General features: G+C 37.0%; 2 protein-coding genes across 2 annotated transcripts; one reads left to right on the top strand and one right to left on the bottom strand.

The window, feature by feature from the left end:
• Nucleotides 1-492: 492 nt before the first annotated feature.
• LOC108670738 (pre-mRNA 3' end processing protein WDR33-like) lies at nt 493-1515 on the top strand. The gene has a single exon (XM_018158230.1). It carries the CDS (start codon nt 493-495, stop codon nt 1513-1515), a length of 1023 nt encoding a protein of 340 aa, XP_018013719.1.
• Nucleotides 1516-12881: 11366 nt separating this feature from the next.
• On the bottom strand, nt 12882-14924 carry LOC108670742 (mitochondrial import inner membrane translocase subunit Tim8 B). The gene is made up of 3 exons (XM_018158234.2): nt 14462-14924; nt 14141-14217; nt 12882-13454 (listed from the first exon to the last, which is right to left on the bottom strand). The coding sequence occupies exons 1-3, from the start codon at nt 14589-14591 to the stop codon at nt 13278-13280; spliced, it is 384 nt and encodes a 127-aa protein (XP_018013723.1). The 5' UTR covers nt 14592-14924; the 3' UTR covers nt 12882-13277.
• Nucleotides 14925-15631: the final 707 nt, after the last annotated feature.

The raw sequence follows: 15631 nt of genomic DNA, 5'->3' as shown, positions 1-15631 counted from the left end.
ATCCTTTCATCGCCACTATAGTATTTGTGTTGTAGCCACCGTCCCTTAATTAGCAAAAATTCTCTTAGCATACAAACACAACTCGCTTCAAACTGACACTTTGAAGCTAAAGAAATTAATTCATGAACACATAATAGAAATTAGTTCTTATTATAATTAAAAATAAGTCCATATTATCTACTTCCATCTATTTTTTTGTTTTATAGATCATATGTCATTATTTCTATTCATGATCATATACTTTGATCCTCCTAATGAACGATATTCTTACGAACTTACTCTGAAATATTGAAAAGTGTCGAAAGGATGAAGAATTATATGATTTCATGCAAATTTATTTTAAATGGCTGTTATTACGTTAACTATTAGGCATTAATTGTACTAAAATATCTCGACAACAGACACGGACAACAAAATTGTTTTGTTACTGAATTTGTGACTGGCAGGGCGCCGGGCACTGAGCGTTTAACTGCCACGACGCGACCTCCTAAAATGTTTTATGGTCGCCTTGCAGCGACGTGGGCCCACGGTACCTCAGTAGGTCCAGGTTACATCAGCGGGTCCACGGTACCTCAGCGGGCCCACGGTACTTCAGTGGGCCCACGGTACCTCAGTGGGTCCAGGTTACATCAGCGGGTCCACGGTACCTCAGCGGGCCCACGGTACTTCAGTGGGCCCACGGTACCTCAGTGGGTCCAGGTTACATCAGCGGGTCCACGGTACCTCAGCGGGCCCACGGTACTTCAGTGGGCCCACGGTACCTCAGTGGGTCCAGGTTACATCAGCGGGTCCACGGTACCTCAGCGGGCCCACGGTACTTCAGTGGGCCCACGGTACCTCAGTGGGTCCAGGTTACATCAGCGGGTCCACGGTACCTCAGCGGGCCCACGGTACTTCAGTGGGCCCACGGTACCTCAGTGGGTCCAGGTTACATCAGCGGGTCCACGGTACCTCAGCGGGCCCACGGTACTTCAGTGGGCCCACGGTACCTCAGTGGGTCCAGGTTACATCAGCGGGTCCACGGTACCTCAGCGGGCCCACGGTACTTCAGTGGGCCCACGGTACCTCAGTGGGTCCAGGTTACATCAGCGGGTCCACGGTACCTCAGCGGGCCCACGGTACTTCAGTGGGCCCACGGTACCTCAGTGGGTCCAGGTTACATCAGCGGGTCCACGGTACCTCAGCGGGCCCACGGTACTTCAGTGGGCCCACGGTACCTCAGCGGGTCCAGGGTACCTCAGCGGGCCCAGGGTACCTCAACGGGTCCAGGGTACCTCAACGGGTCCAGGGTACCTCAACGGGTCCAGGGTACCTCGACGGGTCCAGGGTACCTCAACGGGTCCAGGGTACCTCAACGGGTCCAGGGTACCTCAGCGGGTCCAGGGTACCTCGACGGGTCCAGGGTACCTCAGTGGGTCCAGGGTACCTCAGCGGGTCCAAGGTACCTCAACGGGTCTGGGGTACCTCAGCAGGCCCACGAAGGCTTTACGGGCTTTACGGGCACATGAATTGTAATGACTAAGTTTAAAATTTTTTTTTTTGCAATAATAACCAGACGATAAAAATATTGTAAATTTGCAATGTTACATTGAGTGTAGCAGTTTGTTTTGAAACGCTTTTCTTTTAATTTCAAACCAAGTCTCGTTCAAAAAAGTTTAACTTGACGCATGATAGTTACATTTTTTAGCAGATAACAATTACTTTGACTCGTGAATTTCACGATATAGTACAAAGAGGATCCGCAAGTGTAGTTTAATAATACGTCTACTTTAAAACCTCGAATGACGTCATCTTCGTGCGTCAACGCGGTAAAAGTAAACGTTTTTTCTTGTTTTAAATGTCAGTGCATCACAAAGCTGCTCCTAAGTCTGCACTCTATGTCGAGTAAGGCTTTGTAATTTCTTTTTTTTTTTTCATTTTATATTCACTTGAATGTGAAATTTCATGATTCAGTGTCAGAATATACGTATATCCACCGTGTGTTTTGACATTTTTGTCTCATATGTTTGCATAAACCTTCATAAATTAATAATAGGGAAGCCTGATTCGTCTAACAGATGAAATAATCAATGCAATTATCGGAGAAAATCGTTCATTTATATTTTAAAAGCATTTATTGTGCATTGTACATTGAAGTCAGTTACTTACTTAAATGCTCGGTGCAAATACCGTGGAGTTTTGACTGAGGTTACTATTTCCCATCACGAAAGCTTGGCGATGAAATAAAGCGCCTTAGCGCTACATCATAAATCTGCAGTAATTTAAACTCATATCAAATGTGTCATAATTATTATTGCCAAAGATTGATTGGATCCTTTTGATTTCATAGTAGTGACGAAGCTAAATTATTTTGAGAATTTGAAAATTATATAAATAATTGCTACAACTGATAATTTTTAAATAATTAGCTCGGCAAACTATTGCACTTTTTATGGTTCGAAATTAACGATAAAGCTACGTTAATCTACAGTGCACTATTTCAATTATTTTTTGCAGTTCATGTGTTATTGAAATGTGACATTCCAATAGTATTTCACGTAAAGCCATTAGCTAAAGCTCCCATTTAATTCGGCCTTAATAATGTAGGATAGTGATGCTACTGCTGCAGAATAAAGGGGCTAGGCTACTTAACAATAATGGGTCTCTAAGCCCCGAGTTGCACCTGGTCTCATTACCTCACATAATTAACTATTTAATGTGAATGTCGAGTAGCCTGTAGTACTCCCGCTATACTTCTGAGTTTTTTTTATAAAAATAACAATATGAGTTGTTTGTATTATAAAAAATAATTATATGAATTATTGCATGATAAAATCATGATATGAGTTGCTTGCATGCCAAAAAAATCATTAGGTAAGTTGTTTTAGGACTAAAAAATTATAACATGAGTTGTCTGCATGATAAAAATCATAACATTAATCTATCACAAATAATGACGATGCATTAACATTTTTGCTTGTCCACGTTTTGACCCCAATATAAAAAATTGAACAAAATCATTTAACCGGACTTCACACGATTGAAAAATAAATTTTATTGACACTAAAAATCTTTCTAGAAGACCACACATGTAATATGAATTATATCATATTTATCATTGTTTAAAAAACACTTCATGAACATCTAACAGATATTTTTCATATTTCAATCTGATGACATTTTAACCACTTCGAGAAAATAAAAATTGCCAGTTTTCAGTGAATTGACGACACAAGCGCATTAGCTGCACGCGTACGTCGGTGCGCAGCATTAGTGAAGTAAAGCTCATTAGCATTAATATGTATGATATAAAGATATATATTTGAAGCAGAATCATGCAATCTGTATAACCGATTTTGATAATACTTATATGACGGGTTGCTGCTGCTATTTTCTGGTTTTCCGCTAAAAATATACCGTCGTACGGTCATGTAACATTTTTTTCAAATGGTCAAAAAGTTGAAGCATTTTTCGTCGCTGAAAATCAAAAAATTTTCCATACTCAGTAATTATTAAAAAACGATATATCTTAATGGAATTAATTAGAATTACGGTAATTTATGTCGCTTACGAAAGTTAAAAGAATTATTATGTTACTTGTCAAGCATAACACAGCCTGTAAGTACAGATTTCAAGTATGCATCTGGAACTACATTACCCGAAGCCCAACAGAATGATACTACTGTGTCGATCTATATTTTTATTTCAAAGTTCAATATTTTCATTTCAACTCAAACAAATTTCATCAACAAAATTTAATTGAGTCTTCATGTGAATATTTGCTCGCCTTACGAGTCTCCACTTTATGTTGCCCCTCACGTTTTCTCGCTCATTTATCCAATCCAAGAAAAATCCGGTATTTTTTCGTTAACTTTTTAGCGTTTGTGACCTGAGCCTAGAAACTCGGACGTCAGAGTGATCGGGTGACTCTAAAATTACCGTCTGGTTCTATTTTAGTCGCCACAGGCGCGTATTTTGGGACGAACGGCGCGACGACAGGCGTTGCCATTGGTTCATCACCAAAGTCGCCAACAACGCCTACGCAGTCCATAGCCAGTCGCCGAAAACAGAATGCTCGTGATTAATTGCGCTCATAACTGCATCAGGTCAATCTTGAATGGTGAATCACCATGCATGCAGGACTAAAAATGAACATAACAGTGGTGAAGGTGAAGAAAAAATTTCACGATCATCGTCGGAATAATATACGTATAGCGTTAGGCCGCTGTCCAGATGGATATATTTTTCAACTAAATTTAAGAAACAAGTTGAACCTTACATTGGTTCAAGGTTCTGTCTTCTTATTTAATTGACAAAAATAACAATCCTTAATAATCCTTGGTCTCATGATTATTGTGCGATGGTTTTAGTTCTCTATAGCATCCTTTCTCACGTGCATTTTACAATGACCGCAATTCTCTTAAGTCTATTTTCTCTCGTGCATTTTGAAATGAATGAAGTTATCTTTAATATAAATTGACACTCTAACATGAATTATAACAATTCTCAACCGCTTCATCACTAAACTTCTGATCACATTTCTTGAAAGTTTACCTCTATCTCTCGCCTTTAACAATATCGAGCATTATGCACAGTTTTGCTGGCACCACTGCGTAAGTATGACGGCGGGTGAGAAGCAGGCAAAGAGTCGCGTTTTCTACATTAAAGAGCGTTCAATGATTGGGTCTAGCTGCATAAAGCCTACAGATGCACTAAATATCGGCAGGTTACGGTCCACAGAGCGACTATAATGCCGCTATTATGCTGCACTCGAGGCATAGATAACGCAACGCCCTCATGGATGTGCGGGGTGAGTGCTTCAACCACCCTCTTTTCCTGCGGCCATTTGCGTAAAACGCATCACGAAATAAGGCTACAAACAAGTAAAAATTTTATGGTCGCCAGCTGCAGGGACGGTCAGATAAATTATTCGTTGCGTTATTTTGTTTTCAGTTGTGTGAATATTTGGAAGTTGTAGTGTTTTTATTCCGATTTGACGCTGAACTTTTACCAGAGAATAAATAATGCACTCGTGATGTAGCTGAAAATACCGCAGGTCAGAAATGCCTTTTGTGCCAATAACGCATCGGCTTTTGGTTGCGGGATTTCTAATTTACATTATATGGAAAATCTTTAACATATATCTTTTTGTTTCAGTTCTTGTCAACTTGATTTCTAATTTACATTATAAGGAAAATTTTTAACATATTTCTTTAATTCTTTCTGTTTCAGTTCTTGTCACCTTGATTTCATTAGAATGGTTATCGGCTTTCATGCTCACGGAATGGTACAAAAATTTATTTACATTTTTCAGTATCTGAATTTTTTTCGTAAAAACAAAAAAATTCGGCATTTGCTGATAAACTTTTACAATCTTAGTTTCCTGCAAGTGCAAAACACTACTTTGCATCCATACCAAATTGCTAACATTTATTCATTGAAAAAATTTTTGAAGCCTGAAATCAAAGGCTATGAATTTGTCGAATTGAATGAATGAGCTTCATACATGAACAAAAAAACGACATTTTTACCATTTTTTTTTTCAAACGTGTTCGTATTTGTCGCTTTCTAAAATGTCGTTTTTTTGCGTGTGTTTGTGTATGAAGCTTATTCGTTCAAGTGGGCAAATGTATCGCCTTTCAATTTCATGATACAAGTATGTGCTGATCACATAATTTATTTATTCGGCAATAAAAATATTTATTCTTTGCGAGATAAGAGATCCCGACAGCCGCAGCCCACGGTAGGACAGGCTGCAGCGTTAAAGCATCAAAATCCTAGCGTCTTACAAGGCTCTTACATCACCTGCATACCTCACACGGAGCGGCCGAGAAAACATAATATATTACCAATCCACTAGCTACTCTCATGCATTATTCGTGAACTCATGCAATATTCTCGTACAATGAGAGCTTTTTGTTTAACAAATACCCTGGGAAGAATGAAATTATGTGTTTCGTAACGGAAAAATAGATGATAAAAGAGTTAATCAGTAAATGCACGTGTGTTAAAAATCGTACTCAATCATCTGCATTTGCTAAAGCGCTCATTGATTTCGGAAAGAACTGATCAATCAATAATTATTATTATCAAAACGACTGAAATTTACCTCCGCAAAGGGATTAAACATTAGTTCTGACAAAAATATTAGAAACTTTTCATGTTTGTTTAACTGCGACAATGAAATCATGCTCCATACAAATATTTAAACCAATTTCATTTTAATCGACCTAATTTTCGTCAAAGCACCAGTTTCGCACCAATGCAAATATACAAAAGTAAAACTCAACAGCATCCGACAAAGAATTGGGAGTGCGTGAAAGGCGCAATGAAATCTTCAGTGAATTCCTTTTTGTTTCGAGACGACCAAGAATCTCTTATCTAGCGAGGCCAAGGCTCCGTAATGCGTGTTGCAATTTTCCAGGACTGGCTCATTGAGGTCCGCTATTTTGTGTGCGCAAGACTCCGATGGCGGGGCCAGTGTTTACACAAACTCGGGCGTCGCTGTTTTCCGTGACAGACATTTTGAAGCAAGTTGGCGGCTTTTGCTGGTTCAGAGCTCCACTGTTTTGTTTGTTGAGGTTTGCACGAGTCATTTTGTTAGCGGGAGCATAAGGAGAGAGAGTCCTGACTATGTTTGCTTCTATTATCTTAAAGAGGAATGTGTTTACAGTCTTGAACAACGAACCGCCGCGAGAAGAGGCAGGGCGAAACCCCTACCCCTAGCGACGCTCATGAGCAAACGTTCTTATGGAATGACGGCAAATTAATTTGTGAAGAAAACTATCAATGCTATATCAAAATCTTACCCTTTATGAATAAAATTTCAATCAGATATAAAAATTCGTCTGTTAACAATCTTAATTTCCTACTCGGAATTATTTCAGTTGAGTGGAAAATACCAAGAATTTTGAGCTCGTATATTTCGCCCACTGACTACTAGCGCGCAGAATGTAAAGAGGGTTGGACAGGATCTGCTGTTAAAAAAAGATTTTTTGTAAACAGTTGTAGAGGAGCTAGGGATAATGTTTCTGGAAACGAGAAGTGGAAAAATGAAAGGTAAAGTTGAGAGTAAAGATGTGCGTTGCGTATGAAGAGAGGATCACGCGTGGGAGTTTCAAGAGGATAGTACCACTCGCTGTACGCGGACATATTATACGCCACCGGCGTCGTCATATTCAGTGTTATTTCTGTTATTTAGTTAAAAGAATAATCCCCTACGAAAAATCTATACTGGACGCAGTGCATGGACTTATCCTCTGTTGATAACAACTTTCAGAAAGTTTCCTAAAATTACGCAACTCGCACAATAGTCTTAAAAGCAAACGCGTAGAACACGTTTAAGTTGCTACTTAAACGTGTTCGTATGTTTTCGTATGTTTTTATATTCTGGTGTCGTATGTTTTATATACTGGTGTCATCATAAAAATAGTACAGAAATAGAGTTTGGTTGAAACGTATAGTGCAGTTTTCATTCAAAGGGAATTGTATTAATTGTCCGACTTTCCCACAAATTTTCGTGAAATGAGACAAATATGTTTATATCTCCATAAATAATATCTTAAAGTTTTGCAATTTTTGCCTGAAATTAAATATTTAAAGTTGCAATAATTGTACATAGTTTTCATTTAATTTCAATTAGCTCTGTCTTGATCAAACCATTTTTTCAACAGCATAAATGTATAAATGCAAATTTCATAAAAAATTATGAAGTTAAAAAAAATAACGCCCAGCATCCTCCATTCTATCTAAAAGATCACCGCTCATTCAGTTTTTGAGCGTAAACACAAAAATCAATGTGCAGAGAATTTTAAATATCGATATGAACTCATCGCTAACACTATCACGGTTTTAGAAATGAATACGGCAGTATTACTTTTGTATAGTTTGAGTTTTATTTGTGGAGAACTTACATCAATCACTAAATCAGACATCACAATGATCAACACAAAGCAAAATGCATTGACAGCAATCAATGTATCAGACATCACAATACAGATCAGGCAGCCGTATAGCTGATGTTAGGAAATCAATTTGGATGTCATTTATTGAGAACTTACATTAATCACTAAATCAGAACCCCACTATATACATTACAGATTTAAAAATGTTGACACAAATCAATGCATCACACTATATACATCACAATGCACAAAACGTTGACATCAATCACTGTATCAGACATCACAGTATACATCAGGCCGTACAGCTGATGTCAAGAAGTTGTTACGATGCAAGTATTTGGATATCATCAGCAGAGAACGGCACCTCAGGGAGCGCATATGTGAGCTTTGAGCACTCACGTCAATGGACGTAGTATCCTGATGGTGGTTTTACGAGAGTGGGATCGTCCTTATGGTTCATCTACAGCATTGCCTCGTCTGTAAGTCTATCTAGATTTTTTATCGAATTCCAGTTCACTTTTCGGTGTCGTAAGCATCTAAAAAATAAACAGATGTGCCATGAGCGAACGTGAGGTATGATGTTTTTGATAACTGATCATTGAAATGGCGTTCCAATGTCATAAAATTTCTATTGATGGCAAGGCAATGAAGCGTAAAATTGGATCGTGTGAAGACTTGACACTGTTTACGAGTTGCCTTATCATAAAAAAATTCCGAGCTAGGTATTGAACTTAAGGGCCCATAATTTAAAAATTGTAGCATGAGATTGATACATTATTTTGTTTACCATCAAAGGGCTTAACCCATTTTCATTCATTAGTAATAAAGGGAAAAGAATTACATTGCATTTAAAACTGATTTGCTTTAACTAATCGGGTTCTTTTGTGCATTTTCGTTAAGGGACTAAATAAATAATTTTAAAACTGACTAACTTTGAAGTCATAACCAACAAAACAAGACTTTGACACATTAAGGTAAAAGACTGAGTAATCATTAAAATTTATGCTGAAGTAAAAGAAAAAATAATGCTAACGCTGAAGGATGATATTCTGTAGCTCTTGGAAACATAGAAGTTGTAAGAAAACATGGTACTTGGGATGTAAAAGTTAGTTTAGACTCATAGTAAATTTTACCATCATTTAAAGTTTTTCAGGTCAATTTCTAACAAAATGTATTGCCTTGTAATTTTTAACTAAGAAAAGTGACGTGTTCAACGTCACGCAAAATTTGATTTTCACAAGCCTCTTGACAGCCGAGATGAAGAACTGGTTAGAGAATCGAAATGCAGAGGTTAATGTTTACAGTTTACAGCCATTTCAAAATAAGATCTAAAACGTCCGTGAGTATTAAATTGGAGCTAATTCGATTCCAGCGACGAACATTATACTGCAAATTCTTCGGAACTACGCAGTTGATTTTCGTCATGACCAAAACAGTGTACGAGAGGCAAGTAATAGCAAAAAAATGTTCATAATCCTTTGTTATTATGTTTATACTTGTTTACCTTCGAAATTCCTAGCTCTCAATAGGAAGTTTTTGGCTCCTTAACCAGTTTGTGAACTAAATTTCAAGCTTCTAGAACAAAGCCCTCATCCCTCGCTACAACGTCACTCAGTATGCAGCAGCACGACCTGCCTCCCCAGCACCAGCCGTAGCCAATGTATCGCTAAACAAAAGCGTCTCGTGAAGCGTCGTGCAAATTTTGGCTGGCAATATTCTCCTCATGATTTGCCAATCGACTAAAATATCGCCTCTTAAAGCTTCCTTGAAGCGCTTATGTTATAAGACCAGTAAATACTAAAGCCCGCTCTCATGCGGGGAACTTTCATGGCTTCTAAAACATGAACTTCATTGCGGCTGTTTTCCTTTGTTTTCGTCATGAAGCAAATTTCTGGTGAATTTTTGTATTATTATTACGAAACAAACGAAAACATGAGTAATATATTTTCGCGTTTAAGGCAAAAATATTACGCTTCCGATAAATGTACTAATGAATCATTTGAAGTGTATACAGTCCAATTATACGCGGTTAAGTGCATGCAGAAGCAAGAGGTAAAGCCATTCGGCTTTATGAAGTTTTGAGTAGGAGGATAACACACACAGGCAAGAAAAACTTGAATGCAGTTCATTTAAAGAAGGTTTTCATCAACGAACTTTGATAAAGGAACGTCAAGTGGTACAGGGTTCTAGAGAAACTTGTATCAATTGACAAATCGGCATGAAATTCAAAACATAACTAATTAATAACAAGACACCGCGGATGAGTTGTTAAATATTTTTCATCGTTTCGTTTTTGATTATGGAGCAATAAAACGCAACATATGAGCAACTTAACAGCTCAAAACTCTATCAATTCTGAACAGATCTGCTATATTATACCGTGCCGCGTCGCATTACTATTTATTAGTCGTGCTCTGAACTTTATCCAGATTCGTTCAGAATTCATGTAGAAGTGAGTCACTATTTTATTGTCGAAGTTGCGTTTTTGCGTTTGAGTTCGCTGGTCAGTTCGGAGAAGTGTCAATTAGGTGCATCACTTGTGTAAAACTTGGCAGAATTTTTGAAGAATTTCAGTTTTCCAGCCATATATAGTTTATATTCGTAGCTCTCATCACAATAAACTGAGGCAGTTTCGACCATCTTCTTCAGACAATATAGGATTATTTGGACTCGACTGCCGCTAGATGGCGCAGGCTGTTGCGAGCCAAGTTTGCCAGTTATGTCGACTAGTCACTTTAAGTTCGGCCGTTCATTGCCATAATCGACCCCATATGGATGGTGTCGACCTTTCTCTGCCTCCACCGCTGAGCTTGCCAGCTGAGAGTGCAGATCGATGACTAACTAACCTTCCATTTTTCATCACGAGGTTATTGATAAATTTCTAAAATAAAAATGCCCAGACCATTTTCTTCACCTTGTCTTATTTTTTATCAGAAAGGCAACGTTGATTTGCATGACTACGTAACCACGAAATTAGGCTAGCTTGTATAATCGTAATGCCTATTTTTCATAATGAACAGCATAAGAAAGATGGAGATAGCTACTCATTATTAGCAACTCTCTGTGAACTCCTACCAACCAAAGAAAGATTACTTGATGTTGAAAGATTAGGTTGTGATAAAAAAAAGTATATAATAAGAACGATTACTTCTTCCAAAACCGAGTAGCACAGAGGATCGTGATGTTGGGTTCGAACATTGCCGATATTGCAGCCTGTTTCCATCTATAATGGCAGGAGACCGGTTAACAATACAAGGATGAAGAAAAAGCGTCACAGAGAACGCACCAGTATTTCTCTCAGGAAATTCACCTGCTTTAACAATTGCATCAAGGAGGCGAAACAAATGTCGGCAAGGGAGCCGACATTCGTTTTTCCAGACTCTGGTCTCGGGATTTATGAAGAGCTCCGAGCAAAACATACGGGGTTAGCGCAATGCCTCGCTCCCTTGTACGCGTTCACAGCACTCGGTAATATTACCGAGGCTCTCAGAAAATGCCGAGTAGATTCGGAATTTAGTTAGTGGAAAAGTATGCGCACTGCGATCTTTTGATGCATTTGAGGAACGAAGCTCTTAGTTTTTCACCGTCATCTGTATATAGTTTTTGTTCATTTTTCTTGTGTAGTTGAAACGAAGGGGAAATGGATAGAGTAAAGGCCAATTTTAAGACGTAAACTTCAAACTAACAAAAAAGCTCGTCCAACTCGACTACGAATGCAGGATCCTAGCGCGACATGAAATCTGCAACCCTCTCAGCGCCATAAAGATTTTTCACTTGCATACTTTTGCTCCAGTATTTTTGTTGTTCCAAAGAACTTGGAAAACTATTCAATCTATGTGAAACATATCGAGGCTTGAATTGAATCTTGGAATAATTACTTAAACATCGTCCAAATTAAAAGTTTGAGACCTATATACCTGACCAGTTCCTTAAAACGAGTTTCAGTTCATTTATTCAATTAGGAGTGCGATGGTCATGAAAAATCAATTTAAAATTTCTAACACATATAAAGCCGAGCAAACACACAATGAAATAAAACAAATAAAAAAAACTTTCAAAAACCACGTTTTCTTAACGGACAAAAAAGAAATACATTTACGCCTACATAAAATTTAAGTCATGTAAAATGTTATGTAAGAGTAAATGTTTTTCTATTTTGTCCATTAAGAAAACGTGGTTTTTGAAAGTTTTTTTTATTTGTTTTATTTCACTATTTTTAGTTTTGTAAAAACCAGAAAAACGTTTTAAAAATATTTTTATATATATTTATTTTCTACTTTTTAGTTAGCAATTTTAGCAATTCAAATCAATTTCCAGGGTTGGCAAGTGTGGATGTTTGAGAAAAAACTCAATTCCAATCCGTGAAGTTTTAGTGTTTTTTTTACAAATTTTTTTCCAAAAAAAAATTGTAATTATTATTTCTGAGTATCAAATCTTGAATTATTAGGCAGCATAAGCATGCATGCCACATTTCAACTTACTAGGATGTTTAGAAGTGCTCTAAATTAAGGTTCGAATTTTTGACGACTAACACACACGAAACGAAGTCAAGAAAAACGTGGTAAGAGGTAAGATAGAGGGAATTTGAAAATTACTAGGTTTAATCCTAACAGTTTGAGTTTCCTGTGAGTGGTAACGCGCCTTTCAACCCTTGGTTAAAAAAAATTGCTAGGTGATCTTTTTCTTTGCAAATACCTACATGATATGTATTTTCACATGGTTATATATACAAAGTTCCGCATTTCTCTAGCAATTAAAAATTAAATCCATAATTTTTTTTCATTCGTAAGAATTCCTAAGAAGTGTTCAGTAAATGTAATTCAACATTTTCGAGCCAGCAACGAATGAAAAGAATTCAAATTTATTAGCGTAAGTTAAGGTAAGAATGGATTCTACATATATGTAATCCTGTTATATACATCAACATTAAAAAATGAAGACATACAAAATTTTCAAATACTTCTAATGACACAAAACAGGATAAAGAGTTCATAAAACCTTGGGGGAACAATGTATTCAAAGGAATATCCAACATTCTATTTAGTTATTGCGATGTAAAAAAAATATTATACAAAACATTCAATTCCAAAGTAGTTTTTGACAGAGAAAAGCTTTTGGTAAAAAAAATATCTTTCAAAATATCACACAATCATTACGATGTAATCAAGCACAAAAATGACAGCAAAACGAAAAATATATCGACATCAGGCGAAGTGCTTTTTCGTCAGTGCTCTATTTCTATGCCTACGAATGAAAATGGAGACATGGCAAGTGTGGATACTTTCGTTGAAGCGAGAGAGGGGTCAGAAACCCCCTCTCTTACTTAAAATTAGGAGAGGCGTATTAAGTTTAAATTGCTCAGTCCTACACTAACTATGTACAGGAGGCTAAGGTTTAGCGCGATGCCTTGCCTTGCAGAAGCTGAGCAAAGCGATTGGTGACATAAAGAGAAGTGTCGACGTAGCGATCGCAGCAGTCAGAAATGCATTGCCGGTTCCGGCTGGTCAGGGAATCGGAAATCTTCTCAGATTTCATACAAATTTCAAAACACTGGCTGTTGATTTTGTGAACCTATGGATAAAAAATTGTTTAATTTCGTATAACAAGTTTTATTGAATGATGTTGAAGGTCGATAAGAAGAGCATACATGGCACTACAGAATATTCTCAGCAAGCAAGTTGCATACAAAATTCAACAGATTCATACATTTATGCAGTGATTTTTGTTACTTCAAATGCAACCATATGACCAGAGCACACTTAACACCATCATCAGCAATATCTTTAAGAATGAATAAAAAACTACTTTTATTGCAATGGGAACCTTAATAAATTTTATGATATTAAAAAAATTTAATCAGACACATTGCTATTCTATTCCGTGAATGATATGAAATTGTTCAACTCAGTAATGGAGCAGTTTTAACTTTTATGTCTGAGATCGTTTAGGGATGAGTTTGAAAATCAAAGCAGTAGAACAAAACAAATAAGTATATATACATAGATATAGTTATTGAAGATCAGCAAGTCAAGTATCAACATTCGCTATAGGAATTGGCACCAAAAATATTGCTCAAATCCTTTGATATTTTTCAAAATTGTTTTACCTCAATCATTATTGTGTGCAACCTCTTGAACAATTATCAAGCAATGCAGAAAAAATGTGTACTTATGCCAAAAGGAAAGCTGAACCTCACTGCTTAGCCTTTCAGTAAGATAAATGGCAAAATAATAAGTGCAACAAATTTCCTGGCTTACCGTGCTATTGAATGTGGCTTTGCTCTCCTCAATCTGCAGCATCTCTGTCATTTGGGCATTGTCTGCATCTGATGAACCTGTGGAATCATAGAGTTGTATAAATTATTTCTATTTGGTAAGTACTGTAGAACTAGAGAAGTCTCAAAAATACATTACAACATCTTGAAAAGGTAGCAACAAGGAAACTAATTTTTTGCTTTAAGAAAGCACATTGAATGCTAGTTAGGAGAGGCAATATACTCTCCTGATCAGATTGGAATGAAAAAATTATAAAACTTAATTTAATTTACAATACCATGAATTAAAAGGAAAAAAAATTACCTGAACCACTGGAGAAGCTTGAATCTGAGAAGCCAGGGTTGAAGCTTGATGAGCTTGAGTCTGTTTCAAAGCTGTGGGAACTTTCTGAGCTGGAGTCAGAACTGCTTCCTCCACCAAACAACCAACTCATTTTACAGAGCAAATTATAGACTTTATAAGATTATTAATTGAAGCAGCTCCTTTACCTTCTTGATCTGTAAAGATCAAGATAGTGATGTCATAATAGTCTTGTGGATCAGATGCTGAATGCAGCATCGAGCCCAAACAGCCTCACGTGCTAACATTTTTTGTCCAATCTTCCCTCTAATGTTGGCATCCTACATCTGGCTGCAAACTTCTTCTCCCCCACTCCCTATACACATAGTGCACACTGTTCCCAATTGCTCTTGAGATGACCTTTATCTTCATTTTCTTTGTAATGTTGCAATAACATGAATACAAATTGCGATTTTAAATTATAGAACAATTTGATACAATTTTTGCCTACTTGTTCATATTTTAGGATTTATACATGAATTGATAAATTTTACTCTATTAGCAAATTGGTTGTTTTCTTAATGATATGACTTATTCACAATACATGCTCATAATTTACAGCAATGCTGTGTTGTGATAGCATGATTTAGGCTGATTAATAAAAGAATGTGCTAAGATCAGTCAGCCATAACACAATTGATTTGTATAAAAGTCATGCAGCATCAACAGTAATCTGCAAAAATGTGTCTTGGCAATAATTATTTAAATTAAAGCTCTAACTACTTTAACTGAACAATATTATGATAAACAAATCAATTTGGTGAAAATATTGTTTGATTTCATCACCGTACAATGAGTATGTTGTTTCTACCTATTTGGTAATTGTCAGGAAGAATGCAGTCATGAATCAGACAACCAGAGACCAGCAAAGCAACTACCAAGCTTGGAACCCTCCCACCCCAATGCAGTGGGGAGATTTGCTGTGGTAAACTCAGAAAATAAACATTAAATTTTTAATTCATTTTTCTCATTCTGCTTCATTATTTTATTATTTCCGAATAATAGTTTAACATGCATGAATTATTCAAAAGTTATTATAAGAGGAAAAGCAGAATGTGGTTATGGGAAGCTACTGCCTACTAGGCCTACGGGCTTCATATACTATTATCCAGCTTGAATTGAAACCTTCAAGTC

This window comes from Hyalella azteca, unplaced genomic scaffold, assembly GCF_000764305.2.
Source record: "Hyalella azteca isolate HAZT.00-mixed unplaced genomic scaffold, Hazt_2.0.2 contig4450, whole genome shotgun sequence".
Classification (NCBI taxonomy): Eukaryota; Metazoa; Arthropoda; class Malacostraca; order Amphipoda; family Hyalellidae; genus Hyalella; species Hyalella azteca.
This window is presented reverse-complemented; position numbering and strand designations above follow the sequence as displayed.